Source organism: Suncus etruscus, chromosome 14, assembly GCF_024139225.1.
Source record: "Suncus etruscus isolate mSunEtr1 chromosome 14, mSunEtr1.pri.cur, whole genome shotgun sequence".
Classification (NCBI taxonomy): Eukaryota; Metazoa; Chordata; class Mammalia; order Eulipotyphla; family Soricidae; genus Suncus; species Suncus etruscus.
Genome location: NC_064861.1, coordinates 26,840,530 through 26,864,059, shown reverse-complemented (window position 1 = coordinate 26,864,059; position 23,530 = coordinate 26,840,530). Strand labels below are relative to the sequence as shown.

At 42.4% G+C, this 23,530-nt stretch overlaps 1 protein-coding gene and 2 non-coding genes across 3 annotated transcripts; all 3 read right to left on the bottom strand.

Moving 5' to 3' along the window:
• Window positions 1-1,336: 1,336 nt before the first annotated feature.
• Window positions 1,337-19,146, bottom strand: HSPA9 (heat shock protein family A (Hsp70) member 9). Its single transcript, XM_049786003.1, has 17 exons — window positions 18,964-19,146; window positions 17,272-17,330; window positions 16,183-16,270; window positions 15,137-15,318; window positions 13,513-13,637; window positions 12,137-12,210; window positions 11,863-11,969; window positions 10,684-10,846; window positions 9,553-9,645; window positions 8,280-8,489; window positions 6,952-7,179; window positions 6,071-6,175; window positions 4,252-4,369; window positions 3,406-3,500; window positions 2,660-2,752; window positions 2,366-2,506; window positions 1,337-2,051 (listed from the first exon to the last, which is right to left on the bottom strand). The coding sequence occupies exons 1-17, from the start codon at window positions 19,042-19,044 to the stop codon at window positions 1,974-1,976; spliced, it is 2,040 nt and encodes a 679-aa protein (XP_049641960.1). The 5' UTR covers window positions 19,045-19,146; the 3' UTR covers window positions 1,337-1,973.
• LOC126029307 (small nucleolar RNA SNORD63) lies at window positions 6,449-6,516 on the bottom strand. Its single transcript, XR_007502927.1, has one exon. It is a non-coding gene; the product is annotated as a small nucleolar RNA SNORD63 (small nucleolar RNA).
• Window positions 8,085-8,150, bottom strand: LOC126029308 (small nucleolar RNA SNORD63). Its single transcript, XR_007502929.1, has one exon. It is a non-coding gene; the product is annotated as a small nucleolar RNA SNORD63 (small nucleolar RNA).
• Window positions 19,147-23,530: the final 4,384 nt, after the last annotated feature.

Below are 23,530 nucleotides of genomic sequence, written 5' to 3'. Positions count from 1 at the left end.
TGAAGACCCCTGGCCTAAAGCATTGGGCTGGTAGTAGCCCCTGAGTACTGCAGGGCATGTTCTTCCACCACCAAAACTAATCTACAGCAGAATTTCAGAAAAACAACTTTCTAAGGATGGAAAGTGCAACTATGGAGCCTGGTTCTTGGTACTGTTGACTCACATGGGCCACACATGGTGGTGCTCAGGTTACTCCAGGCAGGCTTGGGGACCATATGGAATGCCAGGAATTGAACCTGGGCCCACCCCAAGTCAGCTTTGTGCAAGGCAAATGCCCTACAGTGATGCTACCACCCCAACATGCTTCGTTTTAAGCCAATCATATAGGTGGATATTCTTCTTAGAGTTAGATTAGTTCATTTTTTTTTTTTTTGGTTTTTGGGCCACACCCGGCATTGCTCAGGGGTTACTCCTGGCTGTCTGCTCAGAAATAGCTCCTGGCAGGCAGGCACGGGGGACCATATGGGACACTGGAATTCGAACCAACCACCTTAGGTTCTGGATCGGCTGCTTGCAAGGCAAACACCGCTGTGCTATCTCTCCGGGCCCAGATTAGTTCATTTTCATGCTTGATAAGAGGCCTGGAGTTTCAACACCCCAAACTAAGGAGTAGCAATAATTAAAAGGGGGGAGGCAAGCAATAGTGCAGTGGTAGGCGTTTGCTTTGCATGTGGCTGACCCTGGATGGACCTGGGTTCCACCCCTGGCGCTCCATATCCTCACCCCAAACCAGAAGCGATTTCTGAGCGCATAGGGAGCTTCAGTGTGATCCAAAACCAAAAAAAAAAAGTGGGGTATAGCACAGCAGTAGGGACCAACACCAGACACACACCTGTTCAATTCCCGGCATCCCATATGGTTCCGAGCCTGAAAGGAACGAGTGAGCAGAGCCAGGAGTGCCAATGGGTGTGAGCCAAAAAAACAAGAAAGAAAAACACCCAGGAACTGGGGCTGGAGCAATCATACAATGGGTAGGGGTGTTTGCCTTATACGTGGGCAATCCCAGTTTGATACATGAGTAACCCCCAAACTAAAAACTAACCAGGAATCATTGAACCATACCTGTACTTGGTAGTACTGCTTATGCAAATGCTATCTATACTCACTGTACTACCACTTCACAACACCTTTTTTTTTTTTGGTTTCTTCAGCCACACCCAGTGATACACGGGGGGTTACTCCTGGCTTGGGGGACCATATGGGATGCCGGGGGATCGAACTGCGGACTATCTTAGGCTAGTGTGTGCAAGGCAGATGTCTTAGCGCTTGTGCCACTGCTTCACCCCCACCCAGTACCTTTTAAAGCTGAATTGCAAACAATTCAACAAACAAAAGATTATAGTTCTTTTAATGTTTATTTAAAAAAAATCCAGAATGGATCAGAAAGAATCATCAAGGATACAGTTGTCAAATAGGTGTGAAGGTAGCTAGAAAAGTTGAGCTCCGTTACCTTTTTTGAGAAGCTGTACTTAACATAAATAGTTTTGCTTTTCACTGATCTAGCTCCTTCTCTACTCCGAACATGGCATACTGGCTTGCCTGCAAGGCCTCAGATTAATAATCTCATGTATATACAGGCTGGCATGGTATACATACTCAACTAGAAAGACATGCTTGCCGGCAATTCCAGGATTTTGGCTACCTACCTACACTGCTGTGCAGGTTTCACCCCTTGAAAATATAGCTACTTCAGCACAAAACAATGTTAAGTCTTTATAATGATCAATAATTCATCTTCCCTTTTTGCATATAACTGGAAAATGATAAGTTAGGACAAAACACCGTGAACTTCGTACTGCTGAAATGATCAATCATTAAGATGGTCATTAACTAATGGTCACTAAATTGAATTATTGGTAGAATACTGCAAAAATACAGTAAAGAATTGATGTTTGCTCAGCTCTGCTCAGTAAGTCTCCACTCCCAAGCGTCATAATTTGGAGCTGTCCTTTCAGCTCCGAAGTTCACAGCAATTACTGCTTCTCTTCTTTTTGATCTTCCTTTTGTTCCCCACTGCCAGAACTTCCAGAGCCTTCTCGCTCAGATGCCATCTGTTAAGAAAATATTTTAAAACCACTCAGATTTAATATTTGCAGACTGGACAGTATGTTATCTCTGATAAACTGAAAATAAGGCAGTCATTATTTCACCTATGATATTCTGGCTTTTAGACACTACTGGTAGTTTTTGTTACCCCTTGCCTTTTATCTTTCTCTCCCTCTCAAAGTAGCCAAGAAGGCTATTTCTCTAATAATGCCAGTATCGTAAATGGCTGTGTAAAGAAGTCACCAATGACAGTAAGCAAAAACAGTTATGAAGTTAGAAACAATATATTACTAGTCAAAACACCTTTGAATCCCTGTACCTTTTTGTATGCCATTTCAAAGAGCTTCAGTGACGCTTGTTGAAGAGAAGATGCAGCCTGCCTTATGTTTTCTCCTGTTTCACTATCTTTTCGTGCAAGGAGTTCCCTCATTTTGGAAATCTCTTCTTTTAGCTTGTTGCACTTCAAAACAAAACAAAACAATAGTTTTCCCACTGTGTTACTTTTCTCATCATGTGTACTACTAAATACATAATTAAAAAAATTAAATTCCTATGTAGAAAAAGAAAGTGGCAATGTCCCTTATTTCCTTGACTTAGTTAAAAAACAGTTTACCTCATCAGCAGGCAACTGGTCCTTAAACTCTTCCATCTTTGTCTCTGTGTCATGAATGATTCCTTCAGCCATATTAACTGCTTCAACTCGTTCCTAAGAGGAATTAGAAGTATATTATGAAAGACAACTCCTCAACCACTTTGCTGATTATCTGATTACTACAACATACTAACTGAAATAGCAAGAAATAAATCACCATGACCTGATGCTATCATTTAAGAGTATATTAGGGGCCAGAGAGATAGCATGGAGGTAGGGTGTTTGCCTTACATGCAGAAGGAATGTGGTTCGAATCCCGGCATACCATATGGTCCCCTGAGCTTGCCAGGAGTAACCCCTGAGCACTGCCAGGTGTGACCCAAAAACCAAAAAAAAAAAAAAAAAAAAGTATATTAGCTAGATTTTCTAAAATGAAACTTTGAAGGGCCGAAGAGAGAGTACAGCAGTAGCCTTGCACATGGCCAACCCAGGACAGATGGTGGTTCAATTCCTGGCATCCCATATGGTCCCCCCAAACCTGCCAGGAATGATTTCCGAGCATACTGCCAGGGATAATTCCTGAGTGCAACCAGGTGTGACCCAAAAACTAAAATGGAACTTTGATATAGTACTGAGAAAAAGAAACACATTTCACACAAAAGTATGAAAAAAAAAAAAAACTCACCAGATGAGTCAGAAAAAACATAAGATCAATGATACAAGTCCACATTTCCACTTTTCTCCTCGAAAAGATAAACACTAATTACCTTCTTTCGCCGATCTTCTTCAGCATACTTCTCTGCATTTTTAACCATATTTTCAATATCATCTTTGCTTAAACCACCAGAAGACTGGATCACAACTACAACGGAAAGAAGGCATCTAGTTAGTTTCCAGACAAAATGCTTCCTTCTGTATAATAGCCAGAATAGCCAGACTTGATTGTTAACTAGAAGAGGTATGCCTTGTTGTACTAGTATAAGAAGGAAACTGGGGATTTGAAATTGACAAGTAATCCAGGGGCGCTCATTCTCAGTTACTGTGAATCTGACAACTGAGATACTATAAAGGTAAAAAAGATACAACTTAGATTATAGAAAAAGTCTAGGGAGGAAATGACATGGAAGTAACTATGTAATGACATGGAAGTAAGTTCAAAAGTCTGGGGCCTGGGAGGTACCAACAGTGGGCAGACCTTACATGTGACTGACGCAGGTTCAATCCCCAGCATCCCATGATTCCCCAAATCCTGCCAGCCTGCCAGGAATGATCCTTGAATGCAGTTCAAGTAGTAAGTGTTGAGTACCAATAGACATGGCCCCAAAACAACAATGGAAAAACCCAAACCAAAAATACTACCTCTAGGGGCCGGGCGGTGGCGCTTGAGGTAAGGTGCCTGCCTTGCCTGCGCTAGCCTTGGACGGACCACGGTTCGAACCCCTGGTGTCCCATAAACAAAAAAAAAAACAAAAACAAAAAAAAAACATACTACCTCCAAAGCAGAAGGGATAATATTGGAGCTGGGGAGTTGAGATGCTCAAAGAGGCTCTATTCCCAACACAAAAAACTTTAAGGTCCCAGATTTAATTCTTGTAGCCTTTAAATACACTCACTCTGTTGTTCACGCCCGGTGCCCTTATCTTTGGCAGAAACATGCACGATCCCATTGGCATCAATGTCAAATGTAACTTCAATCTGAGGGACTCCTCGAGGGGCTGGAGGAATTCCAACCTAAAACAAATATTCAGATGTAATTGCCTTTCATAAAACACTTAAGCACACTATACTCAAAATTCAGTCTTTGGGCAACTCTCTGCCGTACTCAGGGGACTATCTGAGATGCTAGGATCAAACCGAGGTTGGTCATGTATAAAAGCAAACACCCTACCTTGCTATGCTATTTCTCCACCTGTGTCCCCCACCCTATTCCTCTACAATTCATTCTTCTTGGAGCAGATGTTCCCGGTAGGAACAAGTAATACCTATATGAATTAAACATGAAGTATGATTCTTTGGCAACCTAAAATAAGGCTCAGCCATTAAAGTTGACTAATGCAAGAAATTGTAATACCTGGGGACATAGTGAACAAAACCCATCTTCCTCACTGTTCGTCTCACCAACAACTAATAAGCATTATGGACTAAGAATTGAGGTTCTTTCAGGAAAAGCCTGTGTTCTCACTTAAGCATGTATCCTTATATACCTCAACTCCTTCCATCCACCCACACCCTGAAAAAACTTGGCTTACCTACAAAGGTAAAAGTGACAAATGACTTTTAAAGTCAACAGACACTCATTTCTCCGAATTAACATTTATAAATATTTCTTGGGTATTGAATTTTTTTGCCTTTTGGGCCATAACAGGTGTCACTCAGGAATCATTTTTGGCAGGATCAGGGGAACATACCGGATGCTGGGAATTGAACCTAGGTTGATAGCATGCAAGGCCAAGAGCCCGCCCTGTCTTGTATTTCTCAAGTTCCTAACACAACAAATAAAGTGTTCAAGTAGGCAAAGGCTGAACTAAGCTATATAGAAATTGGGGCCGGAGAGATAGCATGGAGGTAAGGCGTTTGCCTTTCATGCAGAAGGTCATCGGTTAGAATCCCGGCATCCCATATGGTCCACCATGCCTGCCAGGAGCAATTTCTGAGCATGGAGCCAGGAATAACTCCTGAGCACTGCTGGGTGTGACCCAAAAACCACAAAAAAAAAAAAAAAAATATCCGTGTGTGTTTAGCATTTTATGTATTAGGGAGTTTGTTAACAGCCCAGGGCTTAATACTTTCCCCCTTGGGGCAAGAGAGATAGCACTTGCCTTGCAAGCAGTTGATCTGGATTTGGATCTGGGACCACATATGGCTGGTCCCAAGTACTATCAGGAATGATCCTTCAAGCAGAGACAGCCCAAACCCAACAAATAAATAACTTTTCCCACTTGACATCCTTTTGTTCCAGAAATGGAACTTGGGGGCCTGGAGAGATAGCACAGCGGTGTTTGCCTTGCAAGCAGCCGATCAAGGACCTAAGATGGTTGGTTTGAATCCCGGTGTCCTATATGGTCCCTCGTGCTTGCCAGGAGCTATTTCTGAGCAGACAGCCAGGAGTAACCCCTGAGCACCACCGGTTGGGCCGCCCCCCCCCCCCAAAAAAAAAAGAAATGGAACTTGGGACACACGCTGCAGAAATATTTCAGACTCATCAGATGGCTAATTCTGAATTAATTTTTGGTTGTTGCACATTTAGAAATTTTTGATCATGTCAAAGTTTTCTTGACTCCCACATTCAATTATGTAACCCACAACTTACAAGTAATTAGGATATCATTGAGCATTATTAAACTGAAGGAGGACTGGGCTACACCAGCTCTTACAGTTTAACTTTAGAGTAAAGGGGAGAAAAAAAAAATCCAAGAGGAACAAAATACTTACCAAAGTGAATTGTCCAAGAAGTTTGTTGTCTCCAGCCATTTCTCTCTCACCCTGACACACTTTAATCTCCACTTGTGTCTGTCCATCAGCAGCTGTGGAGAACACCTAGGAGGAGGAAATATCCTGAATTGGTAGATGGATTAAATTATACCTCTCACACAAATCGTAAATCTTAATTCTGAGAGTCAATGTACAGGGAATTCAAAACAAAGTTTTTGTTTTTGTAAGAAACAAGAGTAGGGTTGGCATAACAAGTGAATACAATAGTTATTGTTTCATCTAAGCAAATGCATTATGCACATGCAAATTAGCAGAAGGCCTTAAGAAAAAAAAAAGCATGAAATATGCTCACTTGGCAAAAACCAAGAGCATGTATTTTGTGCTCAGTCACAGGAAATCACCACATACTTTCTTCAGAATGATGTGTTGACAATACATCACTGCACAAATACAGCAACACTCATATCTCACAAAAAAGACAAAATTGGGCAAGTTAGGAAATAATTCTTAATCCAAAACTGTGATCTTGGATCTTTATCGAAAACTGTGATCCAAATAGTCCTGGGTAGTATCCCAAGACCACCACAATTACAGATAAGGTATTCATGTTATTGACTTTGAGGAACAGACTAGGAAATTAGAAATTCAATCACAAATAGTAAGGCTCCTTTGGGCAATTTAATTTACTCCTATGTGGAACAATTACTGCTATCTTTCCTATATGATAATTATACTAAACCGACAGGAAAAGAACATTTCCAGAAACAAAGAAGATCAAAACATAAGTTTCTTATTACCCACAGTCAACAACAATGGCTTGGAAAACAAAAAGTGAAGCATTCAACATCCCTTACAGAAAAGGGAGAGGAGGTGACTCTTACCTGACTCTTCTTGGTTGGAATTGTGGTGTTCCTGTTAATAAGTTTAGTAAAGACACCTCCCAGAGTCTCAATGCCTAGTGACAGGGGAGTGACATCCAGAAGCAGCACATCTGTAACATCACCAGCCAACACACCTCCCTGGATAGCAGCTCCAATGGCCACAGCCTCATCAGGATTGACGGCTTTACTTGGGGCTCGACCAAATAGATCCTGCACAGTCTGCTGAACCTGACCCATCAAGGAAAAAAAGAGACAGCCACCTAATCAGTTCAAGAGCAGAGAAATACATTAGTTTTATAAAACACCACTAAATCTCAGGAACGTTTACTTCAAGTCCAAGAACATTTGGAACTGCACCTCTTTTCATAGCCCTTGTATACTTGGGAAAGAGGTAAGAGATAGCTTAACACATGTGGCATATGCAGTAGGTCTGGAGTTTGTTGGTACTGCATGATTGAATGTTCTCAACATAACACGTGCACACATATTGATGCTGTTTGTTCACCCGTAAAACATGAAATTAGAAAGAATGCAAAACAAGGGAATCTAGAATTAGACTACAAACTAACATAAAGGATGTGGGGGGCTAGGGAGCTGGAGCAATAGTACTCTGGCTAATGCCTGCCACCCAGATTGATCCTGTCTTCCAGGAATTATCACTAAACACTTAGCTATGAGTTAGCCTTATGCACAGCTGGGTGTGCCACTTCCCTCCCTCCTCAATCTTTTACAATACAGGTGCTAGTGAAGAGTATTTTAATATTTTCTTCTGTTTTTAGTATTTTTTTTTTACCAATACTGTTATTTATTTTATTGTCATTATTTTACTAATACTTGAAAAGTTACTTGAATAGCATATGGGATAACCTATATATATATAAAAAACATAAAGATAACCACTTGATCCACCGGGTTGATATTCCCTTCTTTTCTAATCATGTGCTGGTGTTCCTAATCCCATGACCTCCAAAATAAAACATTAATGCTGGAGAGAGTACAGAGGGTAGGTCACTTAAAAGTGACCAATCTGGGTTCATTTTCTATGATCCCCTATAGTCCTCCCACCCCATTATACCAAGGCACAAGATAGTTCTATTTAAGCCATAACAAAGAATTGCATCTTCAACAGGTTTTATGCTCAGTTATTAGTTTTCTACACATTTTTTTAAAGAATGATGTGTTAATAAGCATCATTGCACAAATCTCCATTGAAGACATGTAATAGAATATTGAAATGTAATAGGAGTACTAACCTATACAATATAAGCTATTTCTCCCAAGAAAATAATGTGCTGGTTTCCTATTGCTATGCATTCCTTAGTCCATACCTTAGGCATTCTAGTCATGCCACCAACTAGAATCACTTCTCCGATATCACTCTTGCTGACTTCTGCATCTTGCATGGCTTTCTGGCAAGGTGCAATGGTCCTCCTGATTAGATCAGTGACAATTCCCTCAAACTGAGCTCGGGTCAGCTTCATGTTCAAATGTTTGGGTCCAGAAGCATCCATAGTAAGATACGGCAAGTTGATATCAGTCTGCAAAAAAGCAGGGAGGCCAGGTGGTGTCAGGTGCATGCTAGACATGCCTCTATTACATTTATCATCTCCCCAAGCCCTGACACTGCTTTCTGGTTCCATGTGACCTGCCACATTCAGTGGTGCTGATGAAGGAACACAGGAAACTATATGCACCAAGGATCTAACGTGGGCCTACAGCACATGAAGAAAAGCACTAACCTTTCTTCCCATCACTCTATTAAAGTAAGATTCACACCAATGCATAAGAGAAAGTACAACTGGGGTAGGGCACATGCCACTTCCATCCCTGAGTGCCAGGTGTAGGTCCAGAGCACATCTAGGTGCAGCCCCAAATCTCTGTGGATTATCAGGGCTGGCTCATTGGGCTCTGTCTGTATGCATACGTCCCAGGTTGAGCCCTGGCATAGTTAAGAGTAAATAGCCTCAAACCAAACCAACCCACTGTGGGAGATCAAACAAACCAATTCAACTAGTTATGCCCTGTTTTCCTGCTGCCACCAGTGAACCCAGATAGATATTTTATTTCTCTCAGTGTATCTAACCCAGACCTAACATGCTTTGATGACTATTTTAGTGGTTTAGCCAAAGCAAAGCAGTCTAAACAGATAGCACACAAATCCAATGCCCAGAGATACAAAACCCAATCCTCAGTCAGGTTTTATAGCTCACTTTTTAGACTGGTGATCCAAAAACAGATATAGACTCACGTAAACAAACAGTCCTTATCTCCGAGTATTTTCAGAATAATAGCTCTTGCACACTGCTAGCCTAAATTTATAAACCAATTGTTTTGAATCAGAGACAGCTGAGAGAGCTGAAAGCACACGCTTTGCATTCTGGAACCCTGGGTTTTATGTTTGGCTCCGAGTACTACTGGTAGTGACTACTGAGGACTAGTAGTAGACCAACAAGCAAAAAACCCAAAACACCACACAAAACCATCCAAAAGTGCCTACTTCATATGAAGGTCCCACATTCAGTCCCCAACAAAACACCCATCTATCCACCCAAAACAAACAACAACAACAAATCACTGCTTGAATTGATTTGTCTCTCTCACCTGCACAGAGGAAGACAGCTCACACTTAGCCTTCTCAGCGGCTTCCCGAACCCTCTGAAGTGCCATGTTGTCTTTGGTCAAATCAACTCCTGTCTAAAAGTGAAGGCAGATCATACTAGAATTAGCAAAGACATGAACACACTTTGAATTTTAAAAATGCTCTGTAACAACACAAAACAAAACCCCTATCTTTATAAATAATCATCAATTAGATTTTATATTAAAAAACTTATGTGGAGGAGAAGAAAGCCTATTTTAAAAAAGATTAATGTGGGGGCCGGGCGGTGGCACTGGAGGTAAGGTGCCTGCCTTGCCTGCGCTAGCCTAGGACGGACCGCAGTTCGATCCCCTGGCATCCCATATGGTCCCCCAAGAAGCCAGGAGCAACTTCTGAGCGCATAGCCAGGAGTAACCCCTGAGCGTCACAGGGTGTGGCCCAAAAACCAAAAAAAAAAAAAAAAAAAAAAAAAAAGATTAATGTGCCTGAAACATAGGGCTGAATTAATTTCACTTCTTTACAACTATAGATTCTATCTAAAAAATAAGGGGATAACTCAGTAGTTACTTTTACCAGCTTACTGCATGCTGAGCAGGAGGCAAAGACTTTCCTGTTTCAACCTGGCTGCTCTGCTGTGACCCTTGGGCTTTAAGAGATTTCCTGCTGGCGCTGGGTGATAGCATGAATAACCCCTGAGCATTAAATAGGTGTGGCCCGAAAAACAAAACAAAAAAAAACCAACCCTACAATATTTTGCTATATTAACTCACCCATGAAGTTAACTGCAGTGCCATAAACAACTCTCCTGAACACAACCAATTTTTATTTATTTATTTTTGTGTAACACCCGGCAACGCTCAGGGACCATACGGGATGCCGAGAATTGAGCCACTGTAGGTCCTGGGTTGGTCTCATGCAAGGCAAATGCCCTACTGCTCTGCTATCACTCTGGCCCCAACATCACTAAAATTAAAGCAAAAAACAAAAAAACAAAAACAAAAAAAAAAAAAACACTAAACCACCTCTTTCAGTATTCTATATAGAGGACAAATTATAAACAAATCAAACATCAATCTAAGCCAAAAAAGCCTTAGTATCTGTAGGTCAATGTATTAACCACACCAGTCACTCACCTCTCTTTTGAACTCCTTCACAATATGTTGCAGCAAGGCCTGGTCAAAGTCTTCACCGCCTAAGAAAGTGTCTCCATTGGTGGACTTCACTTCAAATACCCCCTTCTGGATTTCCAGGACAGAAATATCAAAAGTTCCCCCACCTAAATCATAAACAGCAATGCTAGAAAAAGAGGAAAAAAAATCTTGTTTTGTTTTGTCACACCAGGTGTTACTCCTGAATTTGCTTTGAAATCACTCTTGGCAGGCCTGGGGGAACCATATGGGATGCGAGGATTGAACCCCAGTCAGCGGTATGCAAGGCAAATGCACTGTATTATCACTCTAACCCCAGGAAAAAAAAACTTTAAGGTACAAATCTATCACAATGAACCTATCACAAGCCTGTAATATTTCTTTTTTTTTAAGCCTGTAATATTTCAATAACACATAAAGTGGCTATTCCCCACACACAACCATGTAATCTGTTCCTAACTGGCATATTAATATACTACCACAGAGCCTGAGATAACGGACCTAACTGAATGAATGTTACATGTAGGAGGACTGGGTCTCTTAATTGGCCACCTGTGCCAAAAAAAAAAAAAAAAAAAAAAAAAAACACACCCAAATATTAGCAATTCTAAGTAAAACAGATACAACGTCAATGAAATTATTTCAACTTTGTTGGCTTAATTAGTTTTTTTTTTGTACTATATCCGGCAGCCTTCAGGGCTCACTCCAGGAGTATACAGGGGACCATATATTGGGGATCAAACTTTAGAAGCCACACTTTAAGTTCACTTTTAAAGCAAAATTGCTAGTATGCTACCATTTTTTGGGGGGAATAAATGCCAGTACATTTGTGAAAGGGTAAAAAAAAAAATCAAACAAAAAACATAGCCTTAAGTAATGTCAAGGTGGGGGGCCAGGGTGGTGGCGCAAGCAGTAGGGTGTTTGCCTTGCACACACTAACCTAGGACAGACTGTGGTTCATCCACCAGCGTCCCTTATGATCCCCCAAGCCAGGAGCGATTTCTGAGCACCACCACGTGTGGCCCACTCCCCCCCCCCAAAAAAAAACAAAAAAAGTCAAGGTGGTATGGAATTGTCACTGAATTTTCAGTACGATAACCAAAATATTTTACTGTTACTTAAATTTAAGTCTCATTGCAGATGACATTTACTGCAGAAACTTACACTTTGTCTTCTGATTTGTCCAGACCATAGGCCAGAGCAGCAGCTGTAGGTTCATTAATCACTCGAAGCACATTTAGTCCAGATATCTGTCCTGCATCCTTTGTGGCCTAAAGAAAAAGCAAGTAAACATTTTCCACTTGTATGTCCCAAGTACCCATGTTAATTGAAGCTGGAGAGAGCAAAACAATTGGGGACATAGAAAGGAGTCCTGGGTTTGAACCCGGTTTGAACCCTGTCAGGTTCAGGGAAAAAGTTAACTGCTAACTGAACTTACCTGCCTTTGAGAATCATTGAAATAAGCTGGAACAGTGATCACAGCATTTTTTGCTGCATGCCCCAAGTAGTTCTCTGTAAAACAAATTAAAGAGTGAAATTTTTTCATAGGAACCTGTTAGATGAAAAAGTATAAAAGTATCGGGGCTGAGTGATAGTGCAGTGGTAGGGCGTTTGCCTTTCACTTGGCTGATCCAGGACGAATGATCCCAGGCATCCCATATGGTCCCCCAAGCCAGGAGTGATTTCTGAGCACTAGTCAGGAGTAACCCCAGAGAGTCACCGGGTATAGCCCAAAAACAAAAACCAAAAAAAAAAAGAAAAGAAAAGAAAAAGTAACTACAAAACTGCAATAACTACTCTGATTCAGAATACCTTCAATCTATTTTTCAGCATTTAGAAACCTTTCAAGGGGCTGGAGCGATAGCACAGCGGCAGGGCATTTACCTTGCATGTGGCCAAATAGGACAGATACCAGTTTGAATCTCAGGATCCCATATAGTCCCCCGAACCTTCCAGGGGCAATTTCTGAGCACAAAGCCAGGAGTACCCCTGAGTGCTGCCAGGTGTGACCCCCAAATAAAAACCTTGCTAGAAAACACCCCAATTAATGATACTCAAAGTTGGGCCTGGGCCTGAGCGATAGCACAGTAGTAGGGCATTTGTCTTGCATGTTGCTGACTTGGGTCCAATTCCCAGCATCCCATATGGGCCCCCAACCCTGCCAGGAGCAACCCCTAAGCACTGCCGGTGTGGCCCAAAAACCAAAACCAACCAACCAGGGCCAAAGAGATAGTACAGCAGGTAAGGCACTTGCTTCACACTCAATTGACCCAGGTTCTACCCCTGGCATTTCATATAGTCCCCCAAGTCAGCAAAGAGTGATTCCTGGGGCCAGAGAAATAGCATGCAGGTCGGTGGTTTGAATCCCAGTATCCCATATGGACCCCCGAGCCTGCCAGGAGCAATTTATGAGCGTAGAGCCAGGAGTAACCCCTAAGTGCCTCTGGGTGTGACCCAAAAACCAAAAAATAAAGTGATTCCTAAATGCAGAGCCAGGAGTAAAACCCTAAGACTGCTAGGTGTGGCCCAAATCAAAAACCTAAAATCTTTATAATTTTAATCAATACCCACCATATTCCCTTAAGGAAAATGTTAAGATATTTAAAGTGTCAAAGACATTTTAAGGAATATCTATAAAATATATTCAATGTATAGAGGAAGGCCAAGAGCAAACAAATTAGTCTTTCCTAGCATTTCTGTAAGAAAGCCACTAACTAATTCATGAATTCATGTAAGGCACACAGGGGCTTCAAAAAGAGTTATCTAAGAGGAATCATTCAAGTTTTTTGGATTTTCTAAACTAAAGCTCCTCACCTGCAGTCTCTTTCATCTTCATCAAGACAAAAGCTCCAATCTGACTTGGAGAATAGAGTTTTCCATGAGCTTCAACCCAGGCATCACCATTGGAGGCACGAACAATTTTAAAAGGAACATTTTTACTGAAAGACAAAAATTATTTTATTTAAAAGACTATGTTAGTGTAACTTTTCCACAATAAGGTTACTTTATACCTTGACGTTTTTGCTTGTTTGTTTTTTGGGCCGTCCCAGTGGCGCTCAGGGGTTACTCCTGGCTGTGCTCGGAAATTGCTCCTGGCAGGCTCAGGGGACCATATGGGATGCTGGGGATTGAATCCGAGTCCATTTCCTATCAGTAGCACGCAAGACAAATGCCCTACTGCTGTGCTATTGCTCCGGCCCCTATACCTCGATTATTAACCCTCTAAACCAAGAGATATCTGGCTAACAAATTAAAATCATTGAACTCTGTTTGAGTGTCATTAGAAAGCAATGGGCTGGAGAAATCGCTAAGAGGACTGAGAAGATGGTTCCCCAAACACTGGAGGCACCTCAAAACAAAAGCCCATACAAAGAGGCTTGAGAGACAATACAACAGGTGCTTGCCTTTCTCATGTCTGACCCAGGTTTGATCCCCAGAATCCCAAATGGTACTTAGCCCACCAGGAGATATCTCTAACCACAGAAGTATATGCCTCTACCCAAAAAGCCCACAAAATAAAGCAATCATTAGCATGTAACCCCTCATCCAAAGACCTCTAAATTTAAAAAAGTTGTAGAGAAGGCCCATAGAAAAGAGGTGGGCACACAAGTGATAGTGTGGGGCAATGCATTACACATGACTTATATTAGCTCTGAAACCTAACAATCTTCTCTGTCCCCCAATATTTTATGCAGACACTGTCGAAAAATGAATTATCAATGACCTAAAAAATCCATTAATAAAATCTACATCCCCCCAAATATGCTGACACATTTACCAGGAGGTAAAGTACTGACAGGCAGCATAGCTCTATGTGTCATCCAGTTTTGTTAGGGCAGCCCTTTTCCCAATAAGTGGACAAACAACGTAGCACCTACTCATACAATAGAATATTATTTGGCAAGGAGGTAGAATGAAGCACTGATAAACAGCACATTATAAATAGCACAACCTAAACACACGCAAACACAAAATTATATGTTTTGGGTTTAACATTAACTTACATAGTTCAGAAGTGATTAGCCCAACTTTCATATATATATATATATCAGTACACAGCATACACTACTGTGAGGGTGCAAATAAATTTTGGTGGAGGGGGCTGGAGAGATAGCATGGAGGTAAGGCGTTTGCCTTTCATGCAAGAGGTCATCGGTTCGAATCCCAGCGTCCCATATGGTCCCCCGTGCCTGCCAGGAGCAATTTCTGAGCATGGAGCCAGGAGTAACCCCTGAGCACTGCCGGGAGTGACCCAAAAACCACAAAAAAAAAAAAAAAAAAAAAAAAAAAAAAAAAAAAAAAAAAATTTTGGTGGAAGGAAATACCCTTGACAAAATCAGGTTGTACTCATCATTAAGTGTAAAATCAGACAAGATATCTCAATAATCTTTCTAGTAAGATTCTTTTCTTTGTCCCATATTACATAATAATCACTCACATGTCTTTCTGAACTTCAGCATCATCATATCGCCGACCAATGAGACGTTTGGTTGCATAAAAAGTGTTGTTTGGGTTGGTGACTGCCTGTCGTTTGGCTGGCATGCCAACAAGTCGTTCACCATCTGCTGTAAAGGCCACGACTGATGGGGTTGTTCTAGCACCTTCCGCATTCTCTAGCACCTACAACTCCCAACAGAGAGAAGAAAGTTCTAATTATTTAGTAGTGTCTTCCTGTTAAGTCACCGAAGACACAAATAAAAGCTAATTATATAAATGATCAAAAAGTTCTAACAAGCACGTTTTTCTGCTCCAAGAATGTTAATCTATTACTGGAGATAGAGGTTAGAATATCTGGGGCCGGAGCGATAGCACAGTGGTGTTTGCCTTGCAAGCAGCCGATCCAGAACCTAAGGTGGTTGGTTCGAATCCCAGCGTCCCATATGATCCCCCGTGCCTGCCAGGAGCTATTTCTGGGCAGATAATCAGGAGTAACCCCTGAGCACCGCCAGGTGTGGTCCAAAAATCAATCAATCAATCAATCAATCAATAAAAATAAAAAACAAAGCAGACCTCATTTGATCCCAGCGCTACAAGGGGTCCCCTGGGCAACACTGGGAGCACTTCTTTACTGCCAAGGAATACAACCCCTAGCCCAGAGCTGGGAACAGTCCCGAGTAGCTTTGGGTTTCCCCTGCCACCCACCAGGTACATGATGAATCATGTACCCTGACAGACCATGTACAAAACAAATAATTTGCTGCAGGGGCCAGAGTGACTAATATAAGGGGAAGGACTTTTGTCCTGCATGTGTTCCATGCCGGGCACCACAGATGCTCAAACCAAACACATAGTTGCTTGAGTCTGTTACTTCTCAAGTCCAGTTATTCTGAGAAATCAAATGCATTATAACATCATAAAACTAAGCACAAAATTCAGAATGTCTTAAAAATGTTATAAGCAGCCCATTAAGCCGCCCTTAGCTAGGAACAAAGAATTCTAAATTGGCGCTACATAATACCACCCACGGCTTTCAATTATGCTCACCTTTGCTTGTTTACCTTCCATAACTGCTACACAGGAGTTGGTAGTACCCAAATCAATACCAACAACAGCTCCCTTGATTGCTTCTGACCTGTAAGAAGACATTTAAAACAAAATTACAGCTTGTTATCTTTGTGTGGTCACCAATGATTATGGGAATACTTTTTACCAGACTAGGTCTATCACGATTTTATTTTGAGACACTATGGATTTACGTACTGTTAATGAAGACCCCTCATGTAAATAATTCTAACCCACACCCATAGCCAGATATGCACCTTCCCTCCCTCCCCTCAACTCAGTTTTGTGGATTAGTTCTGTGTTGCCTGTAGCTCTTTATTGCTACCTGCTTTGTGCATATTTTTAAGTCCCACATGAGTGACACCATTCTCTAACTATTCCCTTCTTTATGACTAAATTTCCTTAGCATATCCTCTAGAGCAGTGGTCCTCAAACTTTTCCTTTTCCTTTTTTTTTTGTTTTTGGGTCACACCCAGCAGTGCTCAGGGGTCATTCCTGGCTCTGTGCTCAGAAATTGCTCCTGGCAGGCTCGGGGGACCATATGGGATGCCAGGATTCGAACCACTATCCTTCTGCATGCAAGGCAAAGGCCTTACCTCCATACTATCTCTCCGGCCCTGGTCCTCAAACTTTTCAAACAGGGGCCAGTTCACTGTCCCTCAGACTGTTGGAGGGCTGGACTATAGTAAAAACAAAAGAATATGAACAAATACCTATGTACACTGCAAATATCTTATTTTGAAGTGAAGAAACAAAACGAGAACAAATACAATATGTGGCCCGCGGGCCATAGTTTGAGAACCACTGACTAGAGTTTTCATCTGTCTCAGAGTAAATGGCTGATACCAATCTCCTTGCCCCATTACAGCTGCACAGTATTCTATTGTATGTAATACATAGTGGTGTGCACGTGAAAACCTTTTTGATCCATTCATATTCAGGCATTATTTCCTTAAATTGGCTATCGTATCAAGTGCTCTAATGAACAAAGGTGCCCATATATCCTTTCAAATTAATGACTTTGTATTTTAGGGTTTAATATATCTCAAAAGGAAACAAAATGATACTTACGCATAGTCCCGCCTTGAGACAATTCTAAAAGCCTCATGACTAAGGCCATTCCAACTATCCTAAAAAGAAAAAAAAAAAAAGACGTCAATTACATAGGAAACCTTAGGTTTGTTCTGATTATTATTCTGAATACATGAAAGTTCGAGACATTTCACATATAAGTGGTCATACATACTCAACTCGGAAAAAAAACATTAAGTTCATAGCAAAATTTTATTTCCCAAGTAAGTCAAATAATTAAATATACACATACACATATAATATACAGATACAAGTTATCTGGAATTGGGATGGACAAATAGTCTAAGGTGCAAAGCATGAGTCTTCCATGCAGCCCTATGCAATGCTCTACTACAGCCTTTTTTCTTTTTTTGTTTTTGGGCTACACCCACAGTGCTCGAAGGTTACTCCTGGCTCTGCACTCAGAAATCCTCCAAGGGACCGAACTTGGGTCTATCCAGGATTGTCTGCATGCAGGACAAGTACCCTACCGATATGTGCTATCGCTCTGGCCTTGGTCTACAGCCTTAACACTGCCACGAATGACCCTGAACAACACTGGGTGTAGACCAGCAGCCCTCTTACACATTACAAGAGGTATCTCTGCTATCTCTTATCATCAATAGTTTCGCCCTAGCACTAACAGACTTAAAGTCAGTTCTTTGCAGGGGCGGGGAAGGTGGGCACGACAGTTTTCTGGCATTGTAGGACGTTTAGTCTCCAAGCCACCGTGACAGACATCAACTTCCTTAGAAGCCAAGCTGTAGCAAGCAAAACTACAACCCACAAATACCCCCGATGGAGAATTACTGCATTTATATCACTACTCAGATGCTTCTCAATTTCCTTGCCAGGAACACCCTAGATACCTTAGTTCTACTTCTGTGTATGGTGGGCTTGTATTCAAGGTGTTCAGATGTTTCCAGTCACCTTGCCAAGCAATTATTAAAGGGTCAAGGCTACCAGAAATACCGTTAAAATACATTTGGAGAACATTTTCAGGAGCGCTTCCAGTCTAGGATCAAAGATTTCCGTTAACTAACATAACATCCAGATGACTCCCACCATGTCTCCTTATCCCTGTTCCAGTGCATGACGACAGTACACAACTCACGTTTTGTAAAACCAAAAGGTCTGCACGTTTAACTTTAATAAGACGATTACTCCCTTTCTGACGTACAAAAGACGGGAGCCAAACGCCAAAAATCATGGAATAAGTTACATAAATGTTTTCCTAGCCAGAAAAAATCTGAATGTGACTTTGGACGTATGACCGGGGGGGGGGGGACGGGACTTTTCTTCCTTCCCTTCCTCAAAGCAACAACGGGGTCGTAGGACTGGGAAAAGGGCAGGTGTCCTTTGCAGATGCAATTAAAAAAAATCAATGCAGCTGCTCCTTCCCTGCAGATCGAGTCCATCGCCCCCCAAGCCAAACAAGCGCCCCCAGCTACAGAACCAACTGTCAGTGTCAGGCCCGCTACTACCCCTTCCTTACCTGGTGGGAGATGACTCAGCAAGCTGGAAACAAGTCGCAAACCCCTAAATCCTGCCCTGTACCGCAATCAGCGCCTGATTGCAAAAGGCCCGTTCCCTTCCGCACGTCCCGACCCCTCGCGGTTCATTTTGACCCCTAAGGACGCGCGGCCTGCCCAAGGCCATGAGAGCCCCTCGCAGGCCGGGCAAGCTCCATACCTGGTGACGAACGGCCGCGGGGCCCCGGGAGGCTGCTGTGCCGACGAGACGGGCTGCCGCGGCTCGGCTGGCGCTGATCATGGCGGCTGGACGGCGGCGGGACCAGAGAGCACACCAGCGATCGGACAGCACCGAGCTGCGTTGCGCGGCGGTGGCGGCGCTTCGGGAAACCTCCAACCACGTGGGGTGGAGGGCGGGGCTTAGACGCCGCGACCCGGAGGACCGTGCTTCCGCTGAGGTGCCCTCTGTAATGCCTGATCAGAAACCTCTATCTGCAGCTCCTGGAGTTGGAGGAAATGGCTAATACTTTCTTCAAAGTGTTATGATGTCTTGGAAAAATGCTCTTTTCGTAGGAATTAGGTAGGTCTAGGCTTCCTGAGAGGCGAGAGTGCGGAAAAGGTATACAGGCATTATCTTGGACAGCCCCGGTCCTCAGCGGCAGGCAAGACTCAAGGTCACACGGGAGAAATTGCAAAGTGATTAGCTTCCTTGCGTCAGTTGCTGGAGGGGCGGGGCCTGCGGAGTCTGCGCAGCTCACGCCCCACGCAAGGTTCCTGGCGCGCATGCGCGCCGGGAGTGGCGGAAAGCGGGCTGGTGTTTTCGGTTCTGCTCTCTCATTGGGCATCTCTGCTCACGTGATCAGATGCCTTGAGCGCTCCCGGGCGTGTTGCTGGGTCGCAGCGTTTTGACTTTCTCTTTCCACGCGCGTTCTGGGGATGGAGCCATCTTGTTGTGCACCTTTGCTGCCTGAAATTTCGCGCCCTTGAGCCTCCTTGCTTTGATCCGACTATTATTCATTGTCGGCCCGTGTTATTGCAGTGATTTGAAATTTATCCAGATGGGCAGGCATAAGATAGGCATTCGTGCTACACCACAGGAATCTCGGGCAGTCATTAGTTCATACAATATTTCGACCACATTAGACATTTGATGCAAAATTGGGTGCAAAATCTCAAAAAAAAATAACTGGTTTCTGGTTTTTTTTCCAGGCTTTTCTGGGGTTTATGGAGACTCCACAGGCCTAGTTCAATCCTTGCTTGCATTGGTTGCCAGGATGAAGACTGTGATTTTTATTTTTTTATTTTTTATTAATATCTTTAAGCAGCTTGACTACAAACATGACTGTAGTTGGGTTTCAGTCATGTAAAGAACACCCCCTTTCACCAGTGCTACATTCCCATCACCAATGTCCCAAATCTTCCTCCTCCACACCCCACCCTCGCCTGTACTCCAAACAGGCTTTCTACTTCCCTCATTCTTTCACATGGTTATGATAGTTCTCAATGTAGTTATTTCTCTAAGTGCACTCACCACTCTTTGTGGTGAGCTTCATGTAGTGGGCTGGACCTACCAGCCCTCCTCTCTTTCGTCTCTGAAAATTATTGCAAGAATGTCTTTTATTTTTCTTAAAACCCATAGATGAGTGAGACTATGCCCTTCAATGGCTAAAGAAACTGTGGTACATATACACAGTGGAATATTATGCAGTCGTCAGGAGAGATGAAGTCATGAAATTTTCCTATACATGGATGGACATGGAATCTATTACGCTGAGTGAAATAAGTCAGAGGGAGATAGATAGATGCAGAATAGTCTCACTAATCTATGGTTTTAAGAAAAATAATAGATATTGTGTGATTTTTTTTAAAATAAAAAGACATTCTGTGATTTTTTTTTTTAAACTGCTGTCTCCAGTTTCATGTGGATTTTTTCATCTGGAGGGGATAGCAGTGAGACCGAACTGTTCCCCCGGTGGTGTTTCGGCAGGCAGTGCGGGCCAACCATTTCTTAATAGAGTGCCTGGAGCTACTAGGGTCACAACCAACATTGCTGTTTCTGCCATTGAAATCAGGGTTGCCTAGGTTGGTAGACATGTGCTTTGCTACTTGAACTCTTTTTTTTTTTTTTTTTTTTTTAAGCCACATTCAATTATGCTCAGGGGTTACTCCTGGCTTTGCGCTCAGAAATCACTCCTGGCAGGCTTGGGGTACCATATGGGACCCTGGGAATCGAACTGTGGACTCGTCTTGGGTCAGCCGCGTGCAAGGCAAACGCTCTACGTCTGTGCTATCGCTTAAGCTCTTCTTAAGCTCCTTTTCTTCCCATTTTTATATTTTTTAGAAAAAGGGGCAGGGAGATGGCACTTAGGATTGGTGCATGCAAAGCATGAAGAAGCCTAGTGTTTGATTTCTAACACTAGGGAGTAGACCATTTGCTACACCCCCCCACCCCTTAACAATTCCTGAGACCTAGGAAGGCACCAAGTTTTTTTTTCAGGGCTAATGCCTGTGAGTACAGGTTATTTTTTCATAATTTTGTTCTTAGAGGTGGTACTTTTTTTTTTTTTTTTTCAAACATCCTCTCTGCGAGTACAGAATGCTTTGAAAAAGTTCCTGTAATAGCAGACAGCTTTTAAAAAATCCTCAGGCAGGGGCTGGAGAGATAGCATGGAGGAAGTCATCGGTTCATATCCCGGTGCCAGTGTCCCATATGGTCCCCCGTGCCTGCCAGGAGCAATTTCTGAGTCTGGAGCCAGGAATAACCCCTGAGCACTGCCTGGTGTGACCCAAAAACCACACACACACACACACACACACACACACACACACACACACACACACACACACACACACACACACACAAAATCTTCAGGCAGTTAGGGTCTTTTTAAACTTGGTGCCTTCCTAGGTCTCAGGATTAGTAAATACGGGATATGTAGCACCTATTCAACAAGAATGAAGTATGCGGGCCGGGCGGTGGCGCTAAAGGTAAGGTGCCTGCCTTGCCTGCGCTAGCCTTGGATGGACCGCGGTTCGATCTCCCGGTGTCCCATATGGTCCCCCAAGCCAGGAGCAACTTCTGAGCACATAGCCAGAAGCAACTCCTGAGCGTGGCCCAAAAACAAAAACAAAAACAAAAACAAAAACAAAAAAGAATGAAGTATGCTATGTCAAGAAAGTTATGAAATTAAGAAATTCTGACTTCCATATACTTTTTTACTTGTTCTTTCTTTCTTTCTTTCTTTCTTTCTTTTTTCTTCTTTTTTCTTTCTTTCTTCTTCTTTCTTTCTTTCTTTCTTTCTTTCTTTCTTTCTTTTCTTTTTCTTCTTTTTTCTTTCTTTTTCTTTTTCTTTCTTTCTTTTCTTTCTTTCTTTCTTTCTTTCTTTCTTTCTTTCTTTCTTTCTTTCTTTCTTTTTCTTTTCTTTCTTTGTCACACCCAGCAGCGCTCAGGAGTTACTCCTGGCTCCACGCTCAGAAATTGCTCCTGGCAGGCTCAGGGGACCATATGGGATGCTGAGATTCGAACCAATGACCTTCTGCATGAAAGGCAAACACCTTACCTCCATGCTATCTCACAGCCCCAATTCTTTTTTTCTTTCTTTTCTTTTCTTTTCTTTTTTTCTTTTTTTCTTTTTTTTTTTTTTTTTTGGTGGTGAGCCACCTGGCAGCGCTCAGGAGTTACCCCTGGCTCTGCATTCAGAAATCGATCACTCCTGGCAGGCTCGGGGATCATTTGGGATGCTGAGATTTGAACCACCATCAGTCCTGTATCGGCTTCGTGTAAGGCAAATGCCCTACCGCTGAGCTATCTCTCCGGCTCCAGTTTTTGACTTTTGTTATGCAGGGATCCTCAAACTTTTTAAACAGGGCCAGTTCACTGTCCTTCAGACTGTTGGAGGGCCAGATTATAGTAAAAACAAAAATTATGAACAAATTTCTATGCACACTGCATATATCTTATTTAGAAGTGAAGAAACAAAATGGGAATAAATACAATATGTGGCCCGTGGGCCATAGTTTGAAGACCCCTGTTATAGAGGGAGAGGAGCAGATGTCCCCACATGAAGTGGTTGGTATTCAGGGGCTACCCTGGCTCAGTAACCTCTGAGGGGACACCTTACAATATTCAAGATGCAACGCAACCCCAACCTTATGTGTACAGATCATGTACTCAGCCCTTTAAGTGCTCTATCATGTCCCTTCTCTTTCAAATTTCTTCAGGCTGATTTTTGTGAAATGATGAGAGCTGCAGGTTAATGCCCACCTATTTGTGGTATTGTGCATGCTAAAGTGACACAGGAGTCAAAGGAACATAGAACTGAATGAAAATTCATTAAACATTGAAGCAAAATGGAAGTAGAACTTTTACCTCCTTGTTTGTATCTGATGGGGAGGAAGGCATAGCTGGAGTATGGTAACTGCATTCTTCTCACTTCTACTCTTTTAACTGGTTTTGTAAAAGGGCTATTTTTCCCCTCAAGTGAAAACTGTAAAATGTAAAGAGAAAGAATCCTGGGATCAAATGGTATTTTTTTTCAACCCCCTGTCCCCTCAAATGGTATCAAATTAAGGGCGCCTAACCAGAGTTCTGTGAAACCTGTGATTGAAGTTTTAAAACAAATCTGGCAACTAGTGGTAGGATTGGCCCTGATTCACTGTATGCCTGAAATCCAAATATGAAGGACTTTGTAAATCACAATGGTTCCAATGAAATAAAATGTAAAAACAAAAACAAAACAACAACCCCATAACAACACAATAAATATGGCAAATACTCCGCATGACCA

Excerpts from the sequence above, each read along its gene's own strand:
- HSPA9 (XM_049786003.1), bottom strand. The coding sequence starts at position 19,044 with ATGATCAGCGCCAGCCGAGCCGCGGCAGCCCGTCTCGTCGGCACAGCA. Across the intron at positions 12,211-13,512 it reads GAAGATGAAAGAGACTGCAG|AGAACTACTTGGGGCATGCA; the intron begins GTGAGGAGCTTT and ends TTTGTTTTACAG. Across the intron at positions 7,180-8,279 it reads GCATGACTAGAATGCCTAAG|GTTCAGCAGACTGTGCAGGA; the intron begins GTATGGACTAAG and ends TTGATGGGTCAG.